The following is a 26,890-nucleotide window of genomic DNA, read 5'->3' on the forward strand; positions in this document are numbered from 1 at the left end:
TTATTATTATTATTATTATTACTATTAGTGTTATTATTATTATTATTATTATTACTATTATTATTATTACTGTTATTATTATTATTATTATTATTATTATTACTGTTATTATTATTATTATTATTATTATTATTTGTCATTTTTAAACTTACACCTTTGATTAAACTGAGGATTCTTAATGAACAGAGAAACATAAAGTGAATGTGACAGATAAATCTCATAATAAATCATGTATTTAATTAACATTTTTATTTATTACTGGTCACTTTATTAGAAATACTAGAGTAATACTGGGTTTGAACCTCTTTGCTCTCTGAACAGCTGAACAGTTGAATTGAAATTGTTCCTGATCTGTAGTAAAAGACCCCCTGTGTACCATGTAATCATTTCATACACCGTTACACCACCAGCGGCCTGAACTGGTAACACTGGGCAGGTTCTGTCCATCGATTCATGCAGTTTATGCCAAATTCTCTGTCCTGTCTGTTTCCACTGTAGCCTCAAATTCCTGGTCCTGACTGACAGAACTGTGTTCCTATGTGCTCTTTAACTGTGATACCTCGTTCACCTCAGCGTCCTGTAACATCTGAGACATATTTTAATAACCACGGCTGTAAAAAGAGGTGATTTGAGCTCTTGTAGCCTTTCAGCTATAACCAGATCTGAACTGCCACTTTCTGGACATTCTGTGTGAATATGTTGGTTTCTGATGTATTTAAGTCACAGTTAAAGTCACTTAGTTTCTTTTGTAACTCTTGACCCCTGTCTGCTGACCCGTCTCTGTTGCCCCGTGTCTGTTGCCCCATGTCTGTTGACCCGTGTCTGTTGACCCATGTCTGTTGACCTGTCTCTATTGACCCCTGTCTGTTGACCCCTGTCTGTTGACCCATGTCTGTTGACCCCTGTCTGTTGACCCCTCTCTGTTGACCCGTCTCTGTTGACCCATCTCAGTTGACTCATGTCTGTTAATCCATGTCTGTTGACCCCTCTCTGTTGACTCGTGTCTGTTGACCCGTCTCTGTTGACCCCTCTCTGTTGACTCGTGTCTGTTGACCCGTCTCTGTTGACCCCTGTCTGTTGACCCGTCTCTGTTGACTTGTGTCTGTTGACCCATGTCTGTTGACCCGTCTCTGTTGACCCCAGTCTGTTGACCCCTGTCTGTTGACCAGTGTCTTGAGCCTGCTGATTGAATGATCACATGAATCAGGTATGACAGGTGTTCCTAATAAAGTGGCCGGTGAGCGTGACCGTGACCGTGAACCCTGAGCGTCCGGTTTCCGAAGCCTCATGTCCGGTGTGTTGCAGGACCAGAGGGGGCGTTCCTCCTCCGCAGGCCGTGGTCCCTCGAGGCGCGGCACCCAGAGGAGCTCCGCCCAGCCGGCTACCGTCCAATAGGGGAAGAGCGCAGAGAGGACGTGGAGCTCCGCCCACCGTGGGATACCGACCGCCTCCGCCTGTTGTGCAGGACCAGTATGAAGAATATGTGAGTACGATTTTTAGATCACGCACCACAGATTAATGCTCTTTTATTATCACTAACAAAATAACGTAGACCAGCATAGAGTTTGGTATGTTCTCCACACATTCCTATTTTTTTTCATTATGCTATAAAATGTAATATGTAGGTATGGTCGACCTTATTAACCTTTTGGTGTGAAGTGTGTGGACTAGAGCCCAGTGCAGGCTGTATTGCTATAAATGCTCTGGAGCCCGGTGAATTGTACCCACTGTGACCTTGACCAGGATGAAGCAGGTCACAGAGGATAAAGTGATAAAATACATTGCAGATACAAGCATGCCCTATTTAGCCATAAGTATCTGGCCACCCTTTCTAATGACTGAGACTAGGGTGGCTTGATGGGTAGCACTCCCACCTCACAACAAGAAGGTCCTGGGTTCGATTCCCAGGTGGGGCGGTCCGGGTCCTATCTGTGTGGAGTTTGCATGTTCTCCCCGTGTCTGTGTGGGTTTCCTCTAACAGTACAAAGACATGCAGTCAGGTCTTTTGGAGGTGTGTGTGTCCTTTGATGGACTGGCAACCTGTCCAGCTTGTTTCCAACCCTACGCCCAGTAAATTGTACCCACTGTGACCTTGACCAGGATGAAGCAGGTCACAGAGGATAAGGTATTAAAATACATTGCAAATACAAGCATGCCCTATTTAGCCATAAGTATCTGGTCACCCCTTCTATTGACTAAAACTAGGGTGGCTCAGTGGGTAGCACTCCCACCTCACAACAAGAAGGTCCTGAGTTTGATTCCCAGGTGGAGCGGTCCGGGTCCTTTCTGTGTGGAGTTTGTATGTTCTCCCCGTGTCTGTGTGGGTTTCCTCTAACAGTACAAAGACATGCAGTCAGATTATTTGCAAGTGTGTGTGTGTGTGTGTGTCCTGTGATGGACTGCCGACCTGTCCAGCTTGTTTCCAAACCTTCGCCCGGTGAATCGTACCCACTGTGACCCTGACCAGGATAAAGCGGTGCAGAGCCCTGACCTTAAATTAATCAAACACCTTCAGGATGAATTTTACATCGATTGTCATCCATTTTCACCCAACGTTAGTGACCGACTTCAGAAATGCCGTAAAGTTCTCACAGACGCATTTCAAAATCAAGCCTGTCCAGATGAGTAGAGGCTGTTATAGCCACAAAAATAAGCTTGTATTGTTTTAGGATAGAATGTCTGGCAAGCTCACGGTCAGGTGTCCGAATACTTTTGACCACATAATGCATCACCTCTTTCTGAACTGGAGAGGAAGCACGTGTCCAGTAACACAGGTGTACCTGATTAAGCCTCACCCGCTCGCTCTACCCACTTCGTTCTCGCCGACGATGCCCATTCACACCCCCCCACCCCGCTGCCACAGGGGGGTACGAACATTTCCATTCCGCTGTAATCAGTCTATGCTCCAGCCTCAGTGGCTCCAGACTGACAGCAGGAACTATAAACCTGATCTGGGCTCCCTCGCCGCTCCCCGAGCTCCTCCACCTCAAACCTGCGCTCAGGCATCCTCTTCCCGGACTCCTATTACCCGCTCATTAAGCCGCTGGAACCGGAGCCGTGCGCCCCGTCTAATCTCTCATCCATTACATTATGGTAACCCGGCAGGCCCAAATAAATTCTCCGGAATGTAATTAAGAGGCCGGATGCTGTGGCCCTGCTGCCAGCGCGTCCAGATTTGATAAACCCACTCCCTGAAGGGGCTGCGCTGATATCTGAGAGGCTCTGCTCCGAGCTGCAGTGGAGATCTTTTTCTCCTCGCTATGTGGAACACTTGTCGCTTTAATCTGAGCCTGTCGTGAGTGCTTGTACAGATGAAGAGATTTCAAAGATCAGATGAGAGACGACTGGAAGGAATGTGTGGGAATATTTGAATGATGTATCGAGATAGTGATGCAGTCTAAAATTACACTACATGGCCATAAGTATGTGGACGCCCCTCCTACTTATTGATTTAAGGTGTTTTCAGGCACATCCACTCTTAAAACTGTTATAAGAAAATAGTGTGTGTGTGGCCTCAGTAAGACTGATGCATACAAAAGAACCCTCACATAGATATCAAGTTTCACCAGCTTTTCTTTAGCCAGACTTTGCTTTTCTTTGCCTCCAGTTCACACAAAATATTCATTTCTTCACTCATTCATTTATTCATTCATTCATTCATACATACATTCAGCTGGTTATTTATTTATCTGTCCATCCATCCATCCATCTGTTCATCCATCCATCCATTTATCTAACCATTTGTTTGTTTGTCTGTCCGTCCATCCATCTATCCATCTATCCATCCATTTATTAATCCATACATACATACATTTATGTATCCATCCATCCATCCATCTATGCATTTTTATTCATTCAACCATCCATCCAACCATCCATTTGCCACCTCAAACAACCTTCCCACCATCCATCCATCTTTTCGTTCATCCAATCATCCATTTGTTTATCTATCATCTACTCATCTGTTTATCCATCTATCCATCCATTCATTCATCCATCCAGCTATTTATTTATCCATCCATCCATCCATCCATCCATCCGTTTATCTATCATCCATTCATTTCTTTATCTATCTACTCATTTATTTATCCATCTATCTGTTTATCTATCAATTGACCCATCCATCCATCCACCTATGTATTTATTTATTCATCCATCCATCCATCTATTTATTTATGTTCGTCCATCCATCCATCTATCCATCCATCCATCCATCCATCTATCCATCTATCCATCCATCCATCTATCCATCTATCCATCTATCCATCCATCCATCTATCCATCCATCCATCTATTTATTTATGTTCGTCCATCCATCCATCTATCCATCCATCCATCCATCCATCCATCTATCCATCTATCCATCCATCCATCCATCCATCCATCTATCTATCTATCCTTCTATCCATCCATCCATCCATCCATCTATCCATCCATCCTTCCATCTGTTTATCCATCCATCCATCTATTCATCCATCTATCCATCCATCCATCTATCCATCCATCCATCTATCCATCCATCCATCTATTCATCCATCCATCCATCCATCCATCTGTTTATCCATCCATCCATCTATTCATCCATCCATCCATCCATCCTTCCATCTGTTTATTCATCCATCCATCCATCTGTTTATCCATCCATCCATCTATCCATCTATCCATCCATCCATCTGTTTATTCATCCATCCATCTATTCATCCATCCATCCATCCATCTATCCATCCATCCATCTGTTTATCCATCCATCCATCTATTCATCCATCCATCCATCCATCCATCCTTCCATCTGTTTATTCATCCATCCATCCATCTGTTTATCCATCCATCCATCTATTCATCCATCCATCCATCCATCCTTCTATTCATCCATCCAATAGAAAAAAGTAAGTGGAAAAAGAACCTCAATCCAATTTGGAACAAATTCAGGCTGACCTGCAGACACAGGGTACGACATTGTCAGATCGATGGATCTGTCATCACCTGGCAACCCCACAGTGCTTATTTACACCTGGTTTCATTTTTTAGAAGGTGGAAGAAATTAGCTCTGGAAATGGCCAAATTTGGAGCCTTGGTGGTGCTGCCCCGGTGGCACAGTCTCTAGAAGACGGGGCTAAAAGGTGTGGGGGCGGGGTCTTCGACTCTGTGTAATGACCCTGGTTAGTAGCCAAGGTGCCTGTACAGAATTGGAGGAATGTTGAGATCAGTGAATGACTCTCCATGTGCAAGACTGGCCTCCACTGAAGTACTGAAGGGGTCTCCAGCAGCGTAAGACTAACTGGCTTTGTAAAAAAAGTGACATAAAGGGATAAACTGACAGGAATATACACAGTATAGTCAGAAGTATGTAGACACCTGACTAAGAGCTTGTTGAGAGTCATACATAAAGGCTTTTTGAGGGTGCCCTGAGATGCTTGTGCATCATTTAGTTAGGGTATCGTAGGTCAAAATTCCTGGATCTTAGTCCAAATTCTAATTCAATTTAAGTGTGCTTTATAGAGATACGATTAAACATCTGTAGGAAATAAACCGAATTGGTGTTTAGCATGGGCGTTTACATACTTTTGATCACACAGTGTATCTGCAGCTATAACGTGTGTAGGCTGTAGTAAACCCGAGTGTATGTTCTCATTATTAATGCAGTACCAGTCTGCATCCTGCCAGGCTGTTTGTATAAAACACTCACTGTGTCTCTCACACACACAGTTCCCTAATGCATGTATCACACGGCTCACCCTTATTGAGTTATCACCCCGTACACTCCCCCACAGACCCCCCGTCAGATCTAATCAAGTCTGAATAAACAAAACAAGTCGACATCGCCAGTCGCAGTGGGTGCGATCGGAGTCGAACCCTCCCTACATTCTCATTTAAATACAACCACTATTGCACTACTGCTCCGGGTCAGAGTGGGTACAGCAAGGCAGCATGGGTCCTGTGGAGCTGGGTTTGATTCATGCCTTTGGTCACTGTTTAAATTAAGTTTTGCATTCTCTCTCTCTCTCTCTCTCTCACTTTCATCCAAAGTGACTTACAGTACTGTGACAGTATACAGTCTAAGCAATTGAGAGTTAAGGGCCTTGCTCAAGGGCCCAACAGTGACAACCTGGCAGTGGTGAGGCATGAATCAGCAACCTTCTGATTACTAGTTCAGTACCTTAACCACTAGGCTACAACTATTACTATTTTATTTAGTTATAGTCAATTTAACGTCTAGTTACTTTTTTATTTAGTTATGGCCAATTTAAAGTCTTTCGCTGCTGGGGGCCCCCGATGGCGTTTAAGGAGGGTATAATTGCCTGACACACGCTCCCTCTGACCCCTCCATCCATCCATCCATCCATCCATCCATTTGCCCCCTCAAACAACCAACCAACCTCCCAACCATTCACCCATCCATTTATCCATTAATCCATCCATCCATCCATCCATTTATCCACCCATTAATCCATTCATCTATCCACCCATCCATCCATTTATCCACCCATTAATCCATTCATCTATCCATCCATCCATTCATCCATCCACCCATCAATCTATTCATCCATCCACCCATCCATCCATCCATTCATCCATTTATCCATCCATCCATACATTTATCCATCAATCCATTCATCCATCCATCCATTTATGCATCAATCCATTCATCCATCCACCCATCAATCTATTCATCCATCCATCCATTCATCCATTTATCCATCCATCCATCCACCCATCCATTCATCCATTTATCCATCCATCCATACATTTATCCATCAATCCATTCATCCATCCATCCATTTATCCATCAATCCATTCATCCATCCACCCATCAATCTATTCATCCATCCACCCATCCATCCATCCATTCATCCATTTATCCATTTATCCATCCATCCACCCATCCATCCATCCATTTATCCATCCATTCATCCATCCACCCATCCATCCACCCATCAATCCATTCATCCATCCACCCATCCATCTATCCATCCATCCACCCATCCATCTATCCATCCATCCACCCATCCATCTATCCATCCATTTGCCCCCTCAAACAACCATCCATGCATCCATCCACCCATCCATTTATCCATTTATCCATCCATCCATCCATCCATCCACCCATCAATCCATTCATCCATCCACCCATCAATCCATTCATCCATCCATCCATCCATCTATCCATCCATCCATCCATCTATCCATCTATCCATCCATCCATCCATCCATTTATCCATCCATCTATTTATCCATCCATCCATCCATCCACCCATCAATCCATTCATCTATCCACCCATCCATCTATCCATCCATCCATCCATCCACCCATCCATTTATCCATCCATCCATCCATCCATCCACCCATCCAAGAGAAAACAGTAAGTAGAGAAAGAACCTGGCAGTGGCAAGTAGTCTTCTGCTGCTGGGGGCTCTAATGACATTCAAGGATGGTATATTTGCCTGACACACGCTCCTTCTCGAAGAGTGCACAGAGTCCACTCGTGTACAGGCGCCTCGGGCTACTAACCAGGGTCCTCACACAGCATCGAAGACCCCGCCCACTTTTTAGTCCGGTCTTTTCCCACCCAGCAGACTAGTGGCCAATTTTGTCTGCTGCAGGCACTGCCGATTGTGCCCACTAGGGGGCACCCAGCCAACCGGTAGTAGACCTGAGATCCAAACTCGGAGAGTGCTGGTATGCGAGCGCCGCCTGGGCGCCAACAAGGCTTTCTCTGTGATCACATGCAGTGGATTTAGAAAGTAGTCAGACCCCCTGATTTGAGTCTAAATGGATAGAATTGCCATTTCAGCATCAATTTACACTAAATCACACAAAGTGACGTAGTAAGAATGTGGTCTTAGGGTTATTTCTTTGAAAAAGCATCAATCATAGATTATTTGAGACATTATCAGGAGACAGTTCTTTGGACTTGATGTTTAAATTGTGCACCTTAATAGATTCCAAACTGCACCCAATCCATTTAAATTGCAACAGGTGACTCCAGTTGAGTTCTAGACACGTCTCAAGGATCACTGAAGACTGATCTGATATAATTTTTTTGTTGCACCACCATCCTTTTCGCCTCATGTTGCTCACATGCCGGTTCTTCCTCTTTAAAAATTGAAAACATTTAGCAGACGCTTGTATTTAAAGCGATTGAATGTATTGCAGCGACACGGTGTCTAAGTGGGTAGCACTGTCGCCTCACAGCAAGAAGGTCCTGGGTTTGATCCCCAGGTAGGGAGGTCCGGGTCCTTTCTGTGCAGTTTGCATGTTCTCCCCGTGTCTGTGTGGGTTTCCTCCGGGAGCTCTGGTTTCCTCTCAGTCCAAAGACGTGCAGTCAGGTTAATTGGAGACACTGAATTGCCCTATAGGTGAATGGGTGTGTGTGTGTGTGTCTGCCCTGCCATGGACTGGTGCCCCGTCCAGGGTGTTACTGTGTGCCTTGCGCCCATTGAAAGTTGGGATAGGCTCCAGCACCTCCCCCGCGACCGTGATTGGATAAGCGGTTAAGAAAGTGAGTGAGTGAATGTAATGCAAGTTTTTAAGGGTTACCAAACTTTTTCAGGGGCCCAATACTGGCACCTTGGCATTGGTGGGGCTTGAACCAGCAATTCGTCTTACACACTAGGCTAGACACACACTGCTCTATAACCACTGTCCAGATTTGATCATTTCTCTGTATAGAAGCCACTCAGATTCATGTCCAGTCACCTGTCATCCCTGGGCTTGACCACTACATGTCCACCATCAAACCTCTGCAAAATGCAGCATCCAGCCTGGTTTTTAATCAACCCAAGCGTTGCCACATCACCCCATTGCTGCCCAAAGCTCCACTCACTATGCTTCCACTGTACCAAAAGACAAGCATCAAGGTGCCTAGTGTTTCAAAGTGACCGGTTGAGGAAAATAAAATCTACCAGGATTTCATTCATTCACTGCCTGTTTTACCTTCTTTATCCTGGTCAGGGTCACTGTGGTTGCCAGTCCATCACAATGCAAACACACACACACACACTCCAATAAACCTGACTGCATGTGTTTGTACTGTGAGAGGAAACCCGAAGGAAACCCACACAGACACAGGGAGAACATACAAGCTCCACCTGGGAATCAAATCCAGGACCTTCTTGTTGCGAGGTGACAGTGCTACCCACCCAGCCAATGTGCCACCCACCAGATACTGGAGTAAAAAACGATTACTGATTGAAGCACTTATGATTTGTCTGGGATCAAAGTGTCTTCTATATGATTTCAATGTAGAATTTACCAGTAGAATGTAAATAAACAAAATCCCAAGACTAGCACGATGTGCGTGTTCGTTTTAGGTGTATGAGAACCTTTCATTGCATTTATTTTAGAACCCGACAAAAAGTCCTCGCACCTCCTTTCCCCGGCCGGGGATGTTCTCACTCGCCTATTTTTACCCCGACGTTCCTCCACCTGTGTGAGATTTCCGTCCGCGCTGTGGCTCCCTAAATAAATCACGGGAGGAAAACGTAAAGTAAAACCAGAGGATTTAAAGTAAAAACGCCGCCGCCGCCTCGCTCCACTGCACCCACAACTTCCTGCACTCACCACGCCCGCGTGAATATGAAACCTGAAGAAGTCATAATTATATTTCATAAAGACACAGGAACCAGAAAACTAATCTCTCACCTTAAAACAGGAATTTAATTTACTGGTTTGATATGAAGAACTTTTTTAACTGCGACTGACAGGTACAGAGTTCAAACCAACTTTACTACGACTGAAAGGTACAGAGTTCAAACCTACTTTACAGGCACTTACAGGTACAGAGTTCAAACCTACTTTACTGGGACTAACAGGTACAGAGTTCAAACCTACTTTACTGCGACTGACAGGTACAGAGATCAAACCTACTTTACTGGGACTGACAGGTACAGAGTTCAAACCTACTTTACTGGGACTGACAGGTACAGAGTTCAAACCTACTTTACTGGGACTGACAGGTACACAGTTCAAACCTACTTTACTGCGACTGACAGGTACAGAGATCAAACCTACTTTACTGGGACTGACAGGTACACAGTTCAAACCTACTTTACTGGGACTAACAGGTACAGAGTTCAAACCTACTTTACTGCGACTGACAGGTACAGAGATCAAACCTACTTTACTGGGACTGACAGGTACAGAGTTCAAACCTACTTTACTGCGACTGACAGGTACACAGTTCAAACCTACTTTACAGGGACTGACAGGTACAGAGTTCAAACCTACTTTACTGCGACTGACAGGTACACAGTTCAAATCTACTTTACTGGGACTGACAGGTACAGAGATCAAACCTACTTTACTGGGACTGACAGGAACAGAGACCAAACCTACTTTACTGGGACTGACAGGTACACAGTTCAAACCTCCTTTACTGGGACTAACAGGTAGAGAGTTCAAACCTACTTTACTGCGACTGACAGGTACAGAGATCAAAACCTACTTTACTGGGACTGACAGGTACACAGTTCAAACCTACTTTACAGGGACTGACAGGTACACAGTTCAAACCTACTTTACTGGGACTGACAGGTACAGAGATCAAACCTACTTTACTGGGACTGACAGGAACAGAGACCAAACCTACTTTACTGGGACTGACAGGTACAGAGTTCAAACCTACTTTACTTGGACTAACAGGTAGAGAGTTCAAACCTACTTTACTGCGACTGACAGGTACAGAGATCAAAACCTACTTTACTGGGACTGACAGGTACAGAGTTCAAACCTACTTTACTGGGACTGACAGGTACAGAGTTCAAACCTACTTTACAGGGACTGACAGGTACAGAGTTCAAACCTACTTTACTGCGACTGACAGGTACACAGTTCAAACCTACTTTACTGGGACTGACAGGTACAGAGATCAAACCTACTTTACTGGGACTGACAGGTACAGAGTTCAAACCTACTTTACTGCGACTGACAGGTACATAGTTCAAACCTACTTTACTGGGACTGACAGGTACAGAGTTCAAACCTACTTTACAGGGACTGACAGGTACAGAGACCAAACCTACTTTACTGGGACTGACAGTTACAGAGTTTAAACCTACTTTACTGGGACTAACAGGTAGAGAGTTCAAACCTACTTTACTGCGACTGACAGGTACAGAGATCAAAACCTACTTTACTGGGACTGACAGGTACACAGTTCAAACCTACTTTACAGGGACTGACAGGTACACAGTTCAAACCTACTTTACTGGGACTGACAGGTACAGAGATCAAACCTACTTTACTGGGACTGACAGGAACAGAGACCAAACCTACTTTACTGGGACTGACAGGTACAGAGTTCAAACCTACTTTACTTGGACTAACAGGTAGAGAGTTCAAACCTACTTTACTGCGACTGACAGGTACAGAGATCAAAACCTACTTTACTGGGACTGACAGGTACAGAGTTCAAACCTACTTTACAGGGACTGACAGGTACAGAGTTCAAACCTACTTTACTGCGACTGACAGGTACACAGTTCAAACCTACTTTACTGCGACTGACAGGTACATAGTTCAAACCTACTTTACTGGGACTGACAGGTACAGAGTTCAAACCTACTTTACAGGGACTGACAGGTACAGAGACCAAACCTACTTTACTGGGACTGACAGTTACAGAGTTTAAACCTACTTTACTGGGACTGACAGGTACAGAGTTCAAACCTACTTTACTGGGACTGACAGGTACAGAGTTCAAACCTACTTTACTCCGACTGACAGGTACAGAGTTCAAACCTACGTTACTGTGACTGACAGGTACAGAGTTCAAACCTACTTTACTGGGACTGAGAGGTACAGAGTTCAAACCTATTTTACTGCGACTGACAGGTACAGAGTTTAAACCTACTTTACTGGGACTGACAGGTACAGAGTTCAAACCTGCTTTACTGCGACTGACAGGTACAGAGTTCAAACCTACTTTACTGGGACTGATCTGTATAAAGGTTATACTTCCTTTACTGGGACTGACAGGTATAGAAGTTAACCCTTTTTTACTGGGACTGATCTGTATAAAGGTTAACCTACTTTTATTGGGACTGATCTGTATAAAGGTTAACCTACTTTTATTGGGACTGATCTGTATAAAGGTTAACCTACTTTTACTGGGACTGACAGGTATAGAGGTTAACCCTTTTTAGCTGGGACTGACCTGTGTAAAATTTAACCCTACTTTACTTGGACCGACCTGTATAGAGGTTAACTCTCCTTTACTGGGACCAACATGTATAGAGGTTTACCCTCCTTTACTGGGACTCACAGGTGTAAAGGTTAACTCTCCTTTACTGGGACTGACCTGTATAGAGGTTAACCCTCTTTTACTGAGACCAACATGTATAGGGGTTTACTCTCCTTTACTGGAACTGACAGGTATAGAGGTTAACTCTCTTTTACTGAGACCAACATGTATAGGGGTTTACCCTCCTTTACTGGGACTGACAGGTATAGAAGTTAACCCTCCTTTACTAAGACTGACAAGTAAAAAGAATAGGTAAAGGTGCCATGTTTTTACTGAGGCCATGCCAAAACCATGGCAGTACAGCGTGCTTTCCCGGCTAGTATCTACAGAGCATAGATGAGAGAATAATTTAGATGTCAGGCGTCCACATACTTTTGGTTTGATAGTAGATTTCTCATTGCGTGTGTTAATGTATTTATAGATGATTTCTCCTGAACAATAGCGCCTCACTGCTATCTGACCAGCGCTGCTCTTGAGTTACACGTTAGCTGGGATTTATGTGTCTGGATTGATGCTGATGTGAAGCTTCTGCTTCACCGACCACTCAGCTGAAAGCGTATTTTATTTAACCTTCCTTTTCTTCCCTGCGTGTCTCTGCAGGAATACGACGACGGCTACGGAACAACCTACGACGATCAAGGCTACGACAACAGGTATGCTAACCAAGGACAGAATTGTGTGAGTGTGTGTGTGTGTGTGTGTGTGTAGACAGAGCTACAAATAGATATCTTGACTCGTGTGAACGTATGGTGTGAAGAAAGGGCACGTCCGCCGGGAGAGACTAGCTGAGATGTTTATTTTACTATATTTTATTTATTCACTGGCGAGGTGAATCTAAAAGACATCATGTGACATTTTTCTATCATGTGGTTTGATCTCCAGTGCTGTGAAAAAGTATTTGCCCCCGTCTGAGGCCTTCAGGTTTTGGATCAGAAGGCAAGTGAGGTTCATGTTTTGCAGGGCTTGGATAACGTCTGTCTGGTTTGTTTAGTGTGAGGTCAGTTTTATCCTGGTCAGGGTCACAGTGGGTCTGGTTTTCCCAGAATCACTAGACGCTATGGACTAACACACCTTGGACATCCCACCCCCCTCAGACATAGCCAAATCACCACTAAGGATTTGAACCCTGGATTTCAGCAGTAGTGGGCTAGCATAGTCTACCACTGTGCTATCCGTGTGCCCTCCTACAGTGGCATTCATTTATTCATTCATTGTCTGTTTTACCACCGCTTTATTCTGGTCAGGGTCGCAGTGGGTCTGATTCACTGGGTGAAAGGTAGAAAACACCCTGACCCTGAACCTGACTGCATGTCTTTGGACTGGAAACCAGGAATTGAACCCAGGACCTTTTTGGCGTGAGATGACAGTGCTACCCACCTAGCCATCGTGCCACCCCTACAGTGGCGTGTACATTTGAATTCACCCATCTGCAGTAGTCATTTACATTTGTGGCATTTAGCAGACGCTTTTATCCAAAGCAGCTCACAACTATAATTAAGTACTAAGAGCAATTGAGGGTTAAGAGCCTTGCTCAGGGGCCCAACAGTGGCAACCTGGAAATGTTAGGGCTTGAACCATCAACCTTCTGATACCTTAAGCACTGAGCTACCACTGTTCCGGTAGTCACCTTATTCTCATCAATGTTACGTTGGGTCTGAATCCTGCTCAGAGCACTGACCCAATTATTCGTTCATCAGTCATACCAAGAACTAAATAGACTAAATGGACCTGAGCCATAGTCTCCCACTTTGCACCCTAACAGGAAAGGCACCAAAAATGCCCACAACATGATAAAAAAAATAAATAAAAAAAAACTAAAGATGAATGCTGAAACAATGACATTTGGGTGGCACAGCTGTCTATTACACCAGCCGACTCGGAGGTGCTATCAGCCGACCGGGGATCTACACAGACATGATTGGCTTTGCCTTTTTGTAATACACTGGTCAAAAATCACCTGCAGATCTCAATGAGCAGAAGATTCAAGCTGTACATCTTCACTGATATAAACTGCGTCATGTTTTGAGAACAAATAATGTAACGAGAGTCAGTGGAAACCAAAATCGTCATCCCATTGAGGCCTGGATTCAAAACACACCAAAAATCAAAGTACATAATTAATCACAAACCATGTGCCAGTACGCACTCCCAACAATGTATGGACATGATAGTGTCCTACAGACCTGAATCAAAGCATCAGTGAGCTCCTGGACAGTCTGTGGTGCTGCTTGGCTGCCGCGGATATTCAAATACGTAATGTTCCAGAGGTTCTTAACTGGATTCAGTTTTGGGGAACGTGAAGGAACCGCCAACACACTCTGGCCACATGAGGCCGGGCATTGTCCTGCACCAGGAAGAAGGAAGGAACGCCTTTATTTGTCATATACAGTATATACAGGTGTACAGTACAATGACATTTTTTTTTCCGCATATCCCGGCTTGTTTGGAAGCTGGGGCCAGAGTGCAGGGTCAGCCATTGCACAGCGCCCCTGGAGCCAAGAGGGGTTAAGGGCCTTGCTCGAGGGCCCAACAATGGCTGCATGCATGGCTGCATTGATAGCCCAAAGCTGTACCTACTAGGCTACTACTGTCCCAGGAACCCAGGGCCCACTGCATAAGGCCTGAGAGTGGCTCTGAGGTTTTCATCCTGTTATCTGATAGCAGTCAGGGTACCGTTCCTAGCAATCACAAGGAGGTTTGTGTAACCCTCCAGTGATATGCAAACTGGTCATGCTATTGTAAACTTTACAGCCATTGTTGCCTTATCTCTTCTCTACATGTTGACACGCCCACGGATGACGCCTCTGTTTGCACTGAAAACTGTCGTATACTTTGGTTCAAGCTTCACAGTTTGGTGAAAAAAAAGTGCCAGATCCAGTTCCGTGTTGTTCGAAAAAGGGCAAAGTTGTTTACATCAGTGGTTCTCAACCAGGAGACCTCAGTGAACCTAGAGGGGAAGGGGGGTCTCGTTCAGTTTAATTGACAAAAATAAAGAGAAGAATTAGACGTGATGGGATGGAAAAATCTATAGTCCACTTTATACCCCTTTTCCACCGACGCGGATCCGGCTCCATTCTTGAACTGGTTCTTCCATTAGCCCGTTTCCCAAAAGAACTTTGGTTCTTGAACTGGTTCCCTGTTTCGCAAAAAAAGAGGTTCCAAACAGTGAACTAGCGTCTAATCTGGTACCACATAATACTTGTTTTTTCGGTGCGAACCGTGATGTCATCTTTGGGACGTGGTAAAAGTGACCCGGACAGTATAAACACTTAACATAAAAAATAAAGCGTAACGTGGCTTATTGTACTAAAACAATAAGTGATGAATTTGGGCAATACAGAGCACTTATAACCAGTACACAGCACTTATAACCTGTAATAACAGAGAGAAATTTAGTGTTCCTGTGTCGTACTTTTAGAACATTCAGCCTCGTTACGCTTTTTAGGTGAAGCTTTTTCGACTCTCAAACTCAAAAGAAGCTTTATTGGCATGACAAATAAGGACATTCGTATTGCCAAAGCAAGTTACAGAGAAAAATAAAAATAACAATAAGAAAGAACAAAAATAAACAGTTACATGTGCAAAAAATATAAAATAGAATGAAATAATAATATCAACTGTGCAAATAATAACAATAAAAATTATAACATTTACAGTAATAAGGTAGTCATAACAATTAGATTGTGTGTGTGTGTGTTTGTGTGAGACATGGTCACCCACTGTCCCTCACCTGGTGGCAGGTGTGTGTAGCTCTCTCTGTGCTCCCCCAGTAGGTGGGACAGTTTGTCGGGGTCTGGGAGGGAGTTGAAGTTGGGGATGACGGTGTTAAATTTGGGGAAGAATTGGGACCGGATGTGGTGGTACCTGGTACCATTTTACTTTGAACTTTAGTTTAAGTTTCCCAATAATTCAGATATTTAGTTTTGAGTCTTTGTGTAATTTGGTTTATTCTAATTTGGGTTTGCAGATTTTTCCTATTCCTGAGTCTTTATTGTGTGTTAGTGGTGTGTCGGTGTGTGTTAGTCGTGTGCCGGTGTGTGTTAGTGGTGTGTCGGTGTGTGTTAGTGGTGTGTCGGTGTGTGTTAGTGGTGTGTCGGTGTGTGTTAGTGGTGTGTCGGTGTGTGTCAGTGGTGTGTTCTCCCAAGAAGCGGGTTCAGCGGATTCAGAACCCCGATCTGTATAAACACCACACGTGAACTAAATCCAGCTAAACACAGACACATGTGGAGCTTTTATAGTGGATTTGATGGTTATTTTACACAGATGTTTGTTCGTGTCATGGAACTTTACTGATGTTTTATCGCTCCAGCCGAGCGTTGAGCAAATCGGCTATTAGAGCCGAGGGTCGCGGTGAGAGCGAAGCGCAAAAGCTTCTCACGTCAATGAACTAAAGAAGAAAACAACTGCGACAAACACGTCTACGTCTTCTTATCATCAACAGCTGATCGATGCTTTTTGCGTAAACACGAACATCTGTAACAGCAGCACACCAAGTTTCGAAGAAACCTGAACAGAACCGGTTCAAGAACCAGAGTTCTTTTGGTGGAAAAGTGCTATCAGGGTCTTTGAGACTGGACACACTTGTGGCGACTATGAAAGATTCCGATTCAGTGGTCGATGTGGATCACAACACCTTTTGTCATCCTTGCTGTAGGCGTGTCGTGGAGGCTTCAGAATGATATATTTGTAACCCCTGGTTCGACGCTTCTTCTCTCCCGGTGATGATTGTTTTCGGAGCTGTCGTAGCCGCGGCGGCTCTCAGCTTGATGACAGGTTTGGAGCGCTAGCACGGCTAAGTGTAGGCTCTCTTTTACCACACGCTGACAGCCGGGCTTTATGTTTCGCTCCGTTCGGCTCTCTGTTGCCTCACTTGCCGTCTCGGACGTCTCTCTCTCTCTCTCACGCCTCTTTCTTCGGTCACGCGTACGTGTGGAGCGGGTCCGCCGGTCCCGGGTTTGATGGCCAACGACGCTCGCGGCACTTAAGATGTCAGCAGTGAGCAAACGCCGGACAATAAGAGGAGAGACGTGACCAGGAGAGTGCTGGTCAATCTTTTTTTTTTGAGTTGATGTCAAAGCAGCCGACATCCAGCCGACAGTTCTTGAACTGGTTCTTTCATTAGCCCGTTTCCCAAAAGAACTTTGGTTCTTGAACTGGTTCTTCCATTAGCCCGTTTTCCAAAAGAACTTAGGTTCCTGAACTGGTTCTTTCATTAGCCCGTTTCCCAAAAGAACTTTGGTTCTTGAACTGGTTCTTCCATTAGCTCGTTTCCCAAAAGAACTTTGGTTCTTGAACTGGTTCTTCCATTAATAATAGTTCCATCAAATAGTCCCCAAAAGAACTTTGTTTCTTGAACTGGTTCTTCCATTAGCCTGTTTCCCAAAAGAACGTTGGTTCTTGAACTGGTTCTTCCATGAGCCCGTTTTCCAAAATAACTTTGGTTCTTGAACTGGTTCTTCCATTAGCCCGTTTTCCAATAGAACTTTGGTTCTTGAACTGGTTCTTGAACTGGTTCTTCCATTAGCCCATTTTCCAAAAGAACGTTGGTTCTTGAACTGGTTCTTTCATTAGCCCGTTTCCCAAGAGAACTTTGGTTCTTGAACTGGTTCTTCCATTAGCCCGTTTCCCAAAAGAACTTTGGTTCTTGAACTGGTTATTCCACTAATAATAGTTCCATCTAATAGTTCCCAAAAGAACTTTCATTCTTGAACTGGTTCTTCCATTAGCCCTTTTCCCAAATAACTTTGGTTCTTGAACTGTTTTTTTATACAGTAGCCCGTTCCCCAAAAGAACTTTGGTTCTTTAACTGGTTCTTCCATTAGCCTGTTTCCCAAAAGAACTTTGGTTCTTGAACTGGTTCTTCCATTAGCCCATTTCCCAAAAGAACTTTGGTTCTGGAACTGGTTCTTCCATTATCCCGTTTCCCAAAAGAACTTTGGTTCTTGAACTGGTTCTTCCATTAGACTAGTAATCAAAAGGTTATTGGTTCAAGTCGCATCACTGCCAGCTTGCACATGTTGGGCCCCTAAGCAAGGCCCTTAACCCTCAGTTCCTTAGACTGTATTATGGCTAAGTCCTGTAACACAACACACACCCTTTATCTCCCAATCTAACCGTTTTGAATTCCCCATGCCCACTTGGCTCCGGCCCGCTCTGGCCACAGGATGACCACAGGATGACCGCAGCAGACTGTCATAGGTCATAGGCCACCCTCCCTCAACACAAGTGCAGTTATAACCAGCCACTTGTATTTACCAACCAGCAAATAAATGTGAAAAGCATTTTTGCTGGAGGTGATGGTGCTTTTCTCCACTGTCATGGTCCATTGCAACCCCATAAACCTTAGAGTTTTCTACTTTATAGCGTAATACTGTATGTTCGGGATCAGGGATGTAAAAGGTCCACCAACGAACCCACAACATACTCCAAAAAAGTCACTGTCTGATAAATGCTGCTTCAAAAAAGATGGTTTTAACTAATCTCCAGCAGCTGATGGGTAATAGAGTGGAGTTAATAACGACAGTAAATAATAGGTGGTGGAGCTGGAGAAAGCCGAGGGGAAAAGCCGGAGCTCTGATTAGATTTGACGTTGCGGCGTGTTAATCAGACGTGGTGTTACGCTCAAATCTGCACAGCTGCTGTCAGCTGCATCCACTCTCTAGAGAGCGCGCTGCAATGCTAATGAAATAGCGTTCAATTCTGCATGTGTGTGTGTGTGTAATGGGGAGTGGGGTAAAATAAGAGGAGGTTACCTAATCAGGGACGGCGTCATTCCTGTGAACAGCTTTGGGTTACACTGTATGGATAAAGTATTCGGACACCTGAGCATGACCATGTCTGTGGGAATTTGTCCCTGTTCAGCCTCAGTTGGTGTTCTGGTTCATTCCAGAGCTGTTCAGTGTGGCTGAGGTCAGGGCTCTGTGCAGGACACTGGAGGTTTTTTAAATTGAGCTTTTCTTCACGTCTTTATAGAAGAAAAGGACCTTCCCTAAACTGTTGCTGCAAAGTTAGAAGCATATCATTTATATATATATATATAATTTATCCCACATTTTAGTAACTGTTGTGGCTGAAACACATGAATTCAGTAATTAGAACGACAGACGTCCCAATACTTTTGTCCATATAGTGTATGAAATGCATGTTGACTAGCTGAGTTAATATTATAATTATTATTATATGATATATTAAAATGTTTATCAGTGATATAACCAGGAACAAAGTAATAAAACTCGACAAATCAATAAAATAAAACAAAATAAAAGCCGCAGACCGACATGAGACCCCGGACCCAGGTGAACAAATCTGGGAAAAGACTCGGGACACTTTTAAAAGCAACGCTCGCAGAAAATGACAATTTCTGTCAAGGTGACATCATGATTACAGATTCGCCTGTGGTTAGCCTGTCCAAACAGGTCTGACCTCTAACTGACCTCTGCTGTGAGTTATGACCATGATTTCTGGATTTGCTCCAACAGACTGCGTCCTACTTCTTCTGTGACAGTAATAATAATAACAAAAAAGGAAAATAATAATAATAACAAAAAAGGAAAATAATAATAATAATAATAATAATAACAAAAAGGAAAATAATAATAATAATAATAATAATAATAATAACAAAAATGGAAAATAATAATAAAAAATTATAATAATAATATTAATTACAAAAAAAGGAAAATAATAATAATAATAATAATAATAATAACAAAAAAGGAAAATAATAATAATAATAATAATAAAAGTTGTAATAATAATAATAATAATAATAACAAAAATGGAAAAAAATAATAAAATAATAATAATAATATAAAAAAGGAAAATAATAATAATAATAATAATAATAGTTGTAATAATAATGATAATAATAATAATAATAATAACAAAAAAGGAAATAATAATAATAATTATAATTAATAATAATAATAGTTGTAATAATAATAATAATAATAATATAACAACAATGGAAAATAATAATTATAATAATAATAATTGTAATAATAATAATAATAATAATAATAATAATAATAATAATACTAATAATAACAAAAATGGAAAATAATAATAATAATAGTAATAATAATAATAATAATAATAATAAAAACAAAAATGGAAAATAATAATAATAATAATTATTATTATTATTGTTATTCTCTTTTTTAATATTATCATCACTATTATTATTATTATTATTATTATTATTATTATTATTATAATTAGAATTATTATAAGACCAAGACTCTTTATTTTTTTCACAATCATGATTTTTAAAACTGCACCCTTGTGTCCTGGGTCTCCCCGTCTGACGCGTTATTTCTCCTCTGCCGTTTTTGGATCAGTCATCCCCAGATTTTCCTCTCCGACTCTCACATTCCTGCACTTTCTGTTCATCTGGACACCGGGACGCTTGCACCTTTTAAAATTAGACACTGGCTGTATCCTGTAAATGAGAAGACTAAAGAGAATTCACACTTCATCACTTCCTGTTCTCCTCACCTCTCTCTCACACCTCTCGCTCCATCACTGAGTCTTTTCTCTTTTCCCAGCACTTTTCTTTACAGTTCTGTCTTCTTTTGTGTTTGTATCGGTCTGTTACCAGGTGCTCGGGTGCGGTAGGGAATTATGCCGGCCCACTAACACTGAGATTAACACTGGGGTTTCAATAGATAAGATTGTCTACGTCTGGAGAAGGGTGTGGACAAGGCCCAGTGACGAATTGTTGCTCTGTACTGGGTCACTGCATTGTTCCCAGTGATTCTGGAGAAGCTCACAGGGTAGCTCAGTGGTTTATGTACTAGCCTAGTGATGGTAGGGTTTAGGTTCCACTCCACTACAGCCAATCTAGCACTGTTTGCATTTTATTGGCTACTACTGAGCCACTCAACCTAGCACTGTTGGACCTATGAGCAAGGCCCTTAACCCTCAATTGCTTGCACTGTATTGGTTACAACTGAGCCAGCCAATCTGCCAGTGTTGGACCCCTGAGCAAGGCCCTTAACCCTCAGTTGCTTGCATTTTATTGGTTTCAACTAAGCCAGCCAAGTTGCCAGTGTTGGACCCCTGAGCAAGGCCCTTAACCCTTAGCTAAAGCTGTTTTGGTGAACTGCAAGTCTAGGAGTAACAACAGCTCAGTCTTCAAGTCTATTTCAGGACGGTTCTGGAACACTGTAATGAGTAATAAAATCTAAAAAACAGGCCATTTTCAGGTGTCCACATACTTTTGGCATGATATCGTCATTCCATCCGCATTATGACACCTCAGAGGCGCACGGACATTAAAACTCTGCACTGCATTACAAGCGCAGCAGGGGACGAGAGCTACGCTAGCACAGGTTAGCGCTCTGGGTCTTGTGCTGGTTCTGCTCGGTCCACAAGGACTTATAAGACAGATGGATCCTCTGCATGAGCTGTCTGGCTAAAACAGCACGAGGTCCAGGAGAAGAAATGGGGACAGGTTTTGGCAGCTGGCACTGATTTTATACACTGTGTGGTCAAAAGTATTTGGACACCTGACCATGAGCTTGTTGGAACAAATGCTTTTAAAACAGAGTGACCTCTGTGTGATAGTTTCACCTGGATCAACAGCTGTTCTTCTGAGAAGGCTTCTCACAAGACTTTGAAGTATGTCTGTGGGAATTTGAGCCAGTTCACTCAAAAGATGACAGCAAGAAAGAATCAGTTGATGTTCCAATTCATTCCAGAGCTGGTCAGTGGGGCTGAGGTCAGGACTCTGTGCAGGACGCTGGAGTTTCTTTAAGTAAATCGAGCTTTTCTTCATGTCTTTATAAAGCTTGCTTAGTGCAGTTATGCTGGAACTTACACTATATGGCCAAAAGTATTTAGACAGAGTATGTTAGAAGAGTCCTGACTTATTAGGATTTTAACGTCATGTTTTACACTTTGGTTACATTCATGACAGGAACGGTAGTTACTCGTTACACAAGATTCATCAGTTCAGGTTTAATATCAAACACAGTAGTGGACAATTTTGTATCTCCAATTCACCTCACTTGCATGTCTTTGGACTGTAGGAGGAAACCGGAGCGCCCGGAGGAAACCCACACGGACACACGTTTAAAACCAGACATAAAATATTCCTGTTTGACCAGAATTACAGCTCAGTTCAAAACACTGTTTCTCTTTTATTCTGTAATGAAGCTTTCCTTAATTTATTTTTTAATTAGTTTGATGTATTCTCTAATTAATGTATTTAATATTCTCTTTTCATTGTTTTAATTTCATTTAATTTATTTACCCCTTTGTATTTTCTAATTTGTAAAGCACTTTGAATAACCACAGTGTATGAAACGTGCTTTATACATAAACCTGCCCTGCCTTGCCTTGCCTTGCCTTGGAACAGGAAAGGGCCTTCCTTAAACTGTTGCTAAAATATATATAATATATGGAAGCATATACATTTCTTTATAGAATTGATTTATTACACCTGTTGGGAACTGTTGTGGCTAAAACACACAAATTCAATAATTAGATACAGTGAAACCTTGATTTAACAGGCTAAAAGTGGGGAGCACTGATCCATAAAATTGTTAATTATTAAGATTGTCCGAAACTGCGAGGTTTTTTCCAGGTCCAAAAAAGTGCTAAACATGCACATCTGATAAACAGTAAAAAGAACAACGTAAATACATATATAAATATGTCATGTAAAACCTGTAAATAAATATAAAAATGGGTGTACTGTACTACTGGGGAGAAATTTCATTTATCTTGTGGGGTGGAGGAGATGTTTTGTTTTTTTGCCGTGATGGTACAGTGGGGACTTATTCTGAGTCTGAAGCTCTGCTGGTGGGTACCGGAGGAGTGCTGGTGCAGAACTAAGCACTAGATCTTTCAAATTAGGCATAAAACACAGAGAAAAGGGTGAGAACACAGGGAGCCTCCTGACAAAATAAAGTCTATCACTCATGTAAACAGAGAGATATGCACCACCACCAGTGGACAACTACTAAACTTATATATACATATATATATATATATATATATATACAGTATATATATATATATATATATATATATATATATATATATATATACGAACGTTTAAAGGTCCCGCGAGAAGCGTACCAAGACCACTAGTTTAGTAGTTGTCCACTAGGTGGGCACGCCTCTCTGTTTACAAGAGTGATTGATAGACTTTATTTTGTTAGCAGGAGTCTCGCTTTGTTCTTGCCTTTATGTTCTAGCATGAGGATTAATATACTGTATATACTGTATATATATACACACCGACCAGGCATAACATTATGAGCATTGACAGGTAAAGTGAATAACACTGATTATCTCTTCATCACGGCACCTGTTGTTGTTAGAAGCAGGAAAAATGAGCGAGCGTGAGGATTTGAGCGAGTTTGATGAGGGCCAAATTGTGATGACTAGACGACTGGGTCAGAGCATCTCCAAAACTGCAGCTCTTGTGGGGTGTTCCCGGTCTGCAGTGGTCAATATCTATCAAAAGTGGTCCAAGGAAGGAACAGTGGTAAACCGCCGACAGGGTCATGGGCGGCCAAGGCTCATTGATGCACGTGGGGAGCGAAGGCTGGCCCGTGTGGTCCGATCCAACAGACTAGCTACTGTAGCTCAAATAGCTGAAGAAGTTAATGCTGGTTCTAACAGAAAGGTGTCGGAATGCACAGTGCACCTTCAGGGGTCTAGTGGGGTCCATGCCTCGACGGGTCAGGGCTGTTTTGGCAGCAAAAGGGCGACCAACACAATATTAGGAAGGTGGTCATAATGGTGTGTCTGATCGGTGTATATGTTGCACGTCTGTTGATCTTGTTTTAAAAGTTCTAGTGCAGCATTTGAGAGCAGTTCTTACAGATGTATTATTCTTACAGATGTATTATTAATGGTGTTTATAAGACATTAAAAGGTCATTAGTGGATGGTAATTGTGTTCTGACTTGAGGCAGAATCTCACATCTGTTCAGCTCCTTCTGTTTCCTACAGCCTGTGTTTGATCAGACCACAACACAAAGAGCAAAAAAAAAAAAACTTTAACGTGGGGCGGCACAGTGGCTTGGTGGGTAGCACTGTCGCCTAACAGCAATAAAGTCCTGGGTTTGTGTGGAGCGGTCTGGGCTTTCTGTATGGAGTTTGCATGTTCTCCCTCTGCCTGTGTGGGTTTCCTTCCGCAGTCCATAGACCTGCAATTAGGTTAAGCAGAGAAACTTTAGTCCCCCTAGGTGTGTGTGTGTGTTGTGATGGACTGATGACCTGTCTGGTGTGTTTCCCACCTTGACCAGTGAATCAGGCCCAGGTTCCTCAACACCAAACTGGCCAAACCCAGTGTTACGTTCCCCTTGTAGAGGTTTTTAATTTGTTATTAATTTTTAGTTTGTATAAAGGTGCAGAAGTGTCGTTTATCTGTAAATTCAGGCTCGTCAGGGACAGTTTAAGCACACGGAGGGTGACGTTAGCTGGCGTGCTAGTGGGTTGTGCCACCTCAGAACATTGGTTTCAATGGCCTGAGGCTAACGGTTTTAGCTTAGTAAGCTAAAACTGCTGTGACGTAATTGGTGTAATCTCTGTCTAAGTAGTGTGTCTAAATAATCTGCTTGCTAGGATTGGGACAGACCCTCACTTTCTTAACCGCTTATCCAATTAGGGTCACATGGGGGGGGGGGGGGGGTGGGTGCTGGAGCCTATCCCAGCTTTTCAATGGGCGCAAGGCACACAGTAACACCCTGGACGGGACGTCAGTCCATTGCAGATACACACACCCATTCACCTATAGGCCAAGTCAGTGCCTCCTATTAACCTGACTGCATGTTTTTGGACTGTGGGAGGAAACCGGAGCTCCCGGAGGAAACCCGCACAGACACGGGGAGAACTTGCAAACTCCGCACAGAAAGGACCCGGACCGCCCCGCCTGGGGATCGAACCCAGTACCTTCTTGCTGTGAGGCGACAGTGCTACCCACCGAGCTACCGTGCCACTGGGACAGACTCAATATCGTTTATTTCATATTATTGATTTTATACTTGAAGCTAATTATCCGAAGGGGCGTCCACATACTTTCGGACATACGGTATATAGTGTAGTGTATCTGTAAATAGCTCATCATCTCATATGCTTTCCTGAACTGGTGCCTCACACGTTTCAGAAACCCTGCTCCGCCGTGTCCCGTCGATTGAAATGTAGGAGGTTTCAGGATCTGAACGATGTCACTCAGCTGAAGGTCGTTTCTGAATTTCCTTTTTCTCGAGCGACATTTCCGATGCGACAAATCTGACGGATACAAAACAGAATTCTGGGATCGAGGAGCGTAAGACAAGAGACACGGAGCGAGACAAAAGAGAAGGATGAAATGAGAAACATGGAGAGGAGGCAGATAAGAGAGACAGTTTAGGGTAAAGGGTAAAGAAAGAGAGACGCTGAAGGATATTGACAAAACGTCCAGATACAGAATGGAAGTGTCTAACATGGTTTGAAGGAACGAACGAGTACACACCAGTCACAACAAAAAGATGTAAGAGCATGATCGTGTCCTTCACAGTTAATGTGTTTAGAGCTCATTCACACTCATAATCTCAGCATTTACATTTTTATTTTACATTTCTAGTAATCGACAGGCCGGTAATTTGTTTTTAAGAAGCTTATGGACTAAGAGGTAATGAAGGTCTTTAGAGGACTGGGGATGTTGATTCCACGACCTTGGTGCTAGTACAGAGAAGAGCTTTGATGCTCGTCTTCCAGGATCAAGACTCAAACGGTATGCAGTACAGAACAGGGTCCGATAGTAGTTATCTACTAGGGTAGGTACTTACAGTATATGGCACCGTCGCCAAGCTTCGATTGATGAAAGCCCTGTTTTGGCCAGTAACTACATGTGGTTGTAAAGTCTGGACACTTAGGAAAGAAGAAAAAAGACACATCAAGGGTTTTGAGAACAAGTGCATCAGAAAACTGCTGAAAATCTCATGGAGGAAGATGATCACCTCTGAGCGAGTGTACGAGACGGCCAGAACAAAAACAGAGCTACTGAACCACATTAAGTCCTGCAAGTTATGTTACTTCAAGCATGTGATGAGGCACCTAAAAGGACTCGTGGAAGGACACAGAAGATCCAGATCTATCTTTAATCTGTCTGTCTAGCATCTGTCTATCTGTCTATCATATGTCTGCTTGTCTATTATCTGTCTGTCTATATGTCTGTCTGCCTCTCTGTCCGCCTGTCTGTATTATCTATTATCTCTTTGTCTGTCAGTCTGTCTGTCTTTCTGTCTATCTATCATCTGTCTGTCTGTCTGTCTATCTATTTATCTATCATCTTTTTGTCTGTCTGTCTATCATCTTTTTGTCTGTCTGCCTGTCTATCATCTGACTGTCTGTCTATCATTTTGTCAGTATATCTATCCATCATCTGTCTATCTATATGTATGTCTATCTGTCAGTCTATCTGTTTGTCTATCTTTTTATCTATCATCTTTTTGTCTATCTGTCTATCTATCATCTGTCTGTTTGTCTATCATATGTCTGTCTTTTAGTCTATCTGTCTGTCTATCTTTCTGTCTGTCTATCATCTGTTTGTCTATCTATTTATTATCCGTCTGTCTGTCTATTTATTTTTCTATCCATCATCTGTCTGTCTGTATATATGTCTGTCTGTCTATCTTTAATCTATCTGTC

At 42.8% G+C, this 26,890-nt stretch overlaps 1 protein-coding gene across 2 annotated transcripts in view; it reads left to right on the plus strand.

Annotated features, from left to right (window-relative positions):
• khdrbs3 (KH domain containing, RNA binding, signal transduction associated 3) overlaps positions 1–26,890 on the plus strand; it is a 197,482-nt gene that overhangs the window by 154,992 nt on the left and 15,600 nt on the right. For both annotated transcript variants that reach the window (XM_063017879.1, XM_063017945.1), the window contains exons 6-7: positions 1,306–1,483; positions 12,843–12,895. In XM_063017879.1, the coding sequence (XP_062873949.1) occupies positions 1,306–1,483; positions 12,843–12,895 (231 nt within the window). The remainder of the gene's footprint in view (positions 1–1,305; positions 1,484–12,842; positions 12,896–26,890) is intronic.

Source organism: Trichomycterus rosablanca, chromosome 1 (assembly GCF_030014385.1).
Source record: "Trichomycterus rosablanca isolate fTriRos1 chromosome 1, fTriRos1.hap1, whole genome shotgun sequence".
Classification (NCBI taxonomy): domain Eukaryota; kingdom Metazoa; phylum Chordata; class Actinopteri; order Siluriformes; family Trichomycteridae; genus Trichomycterus; species Trichomycterus rosablanca.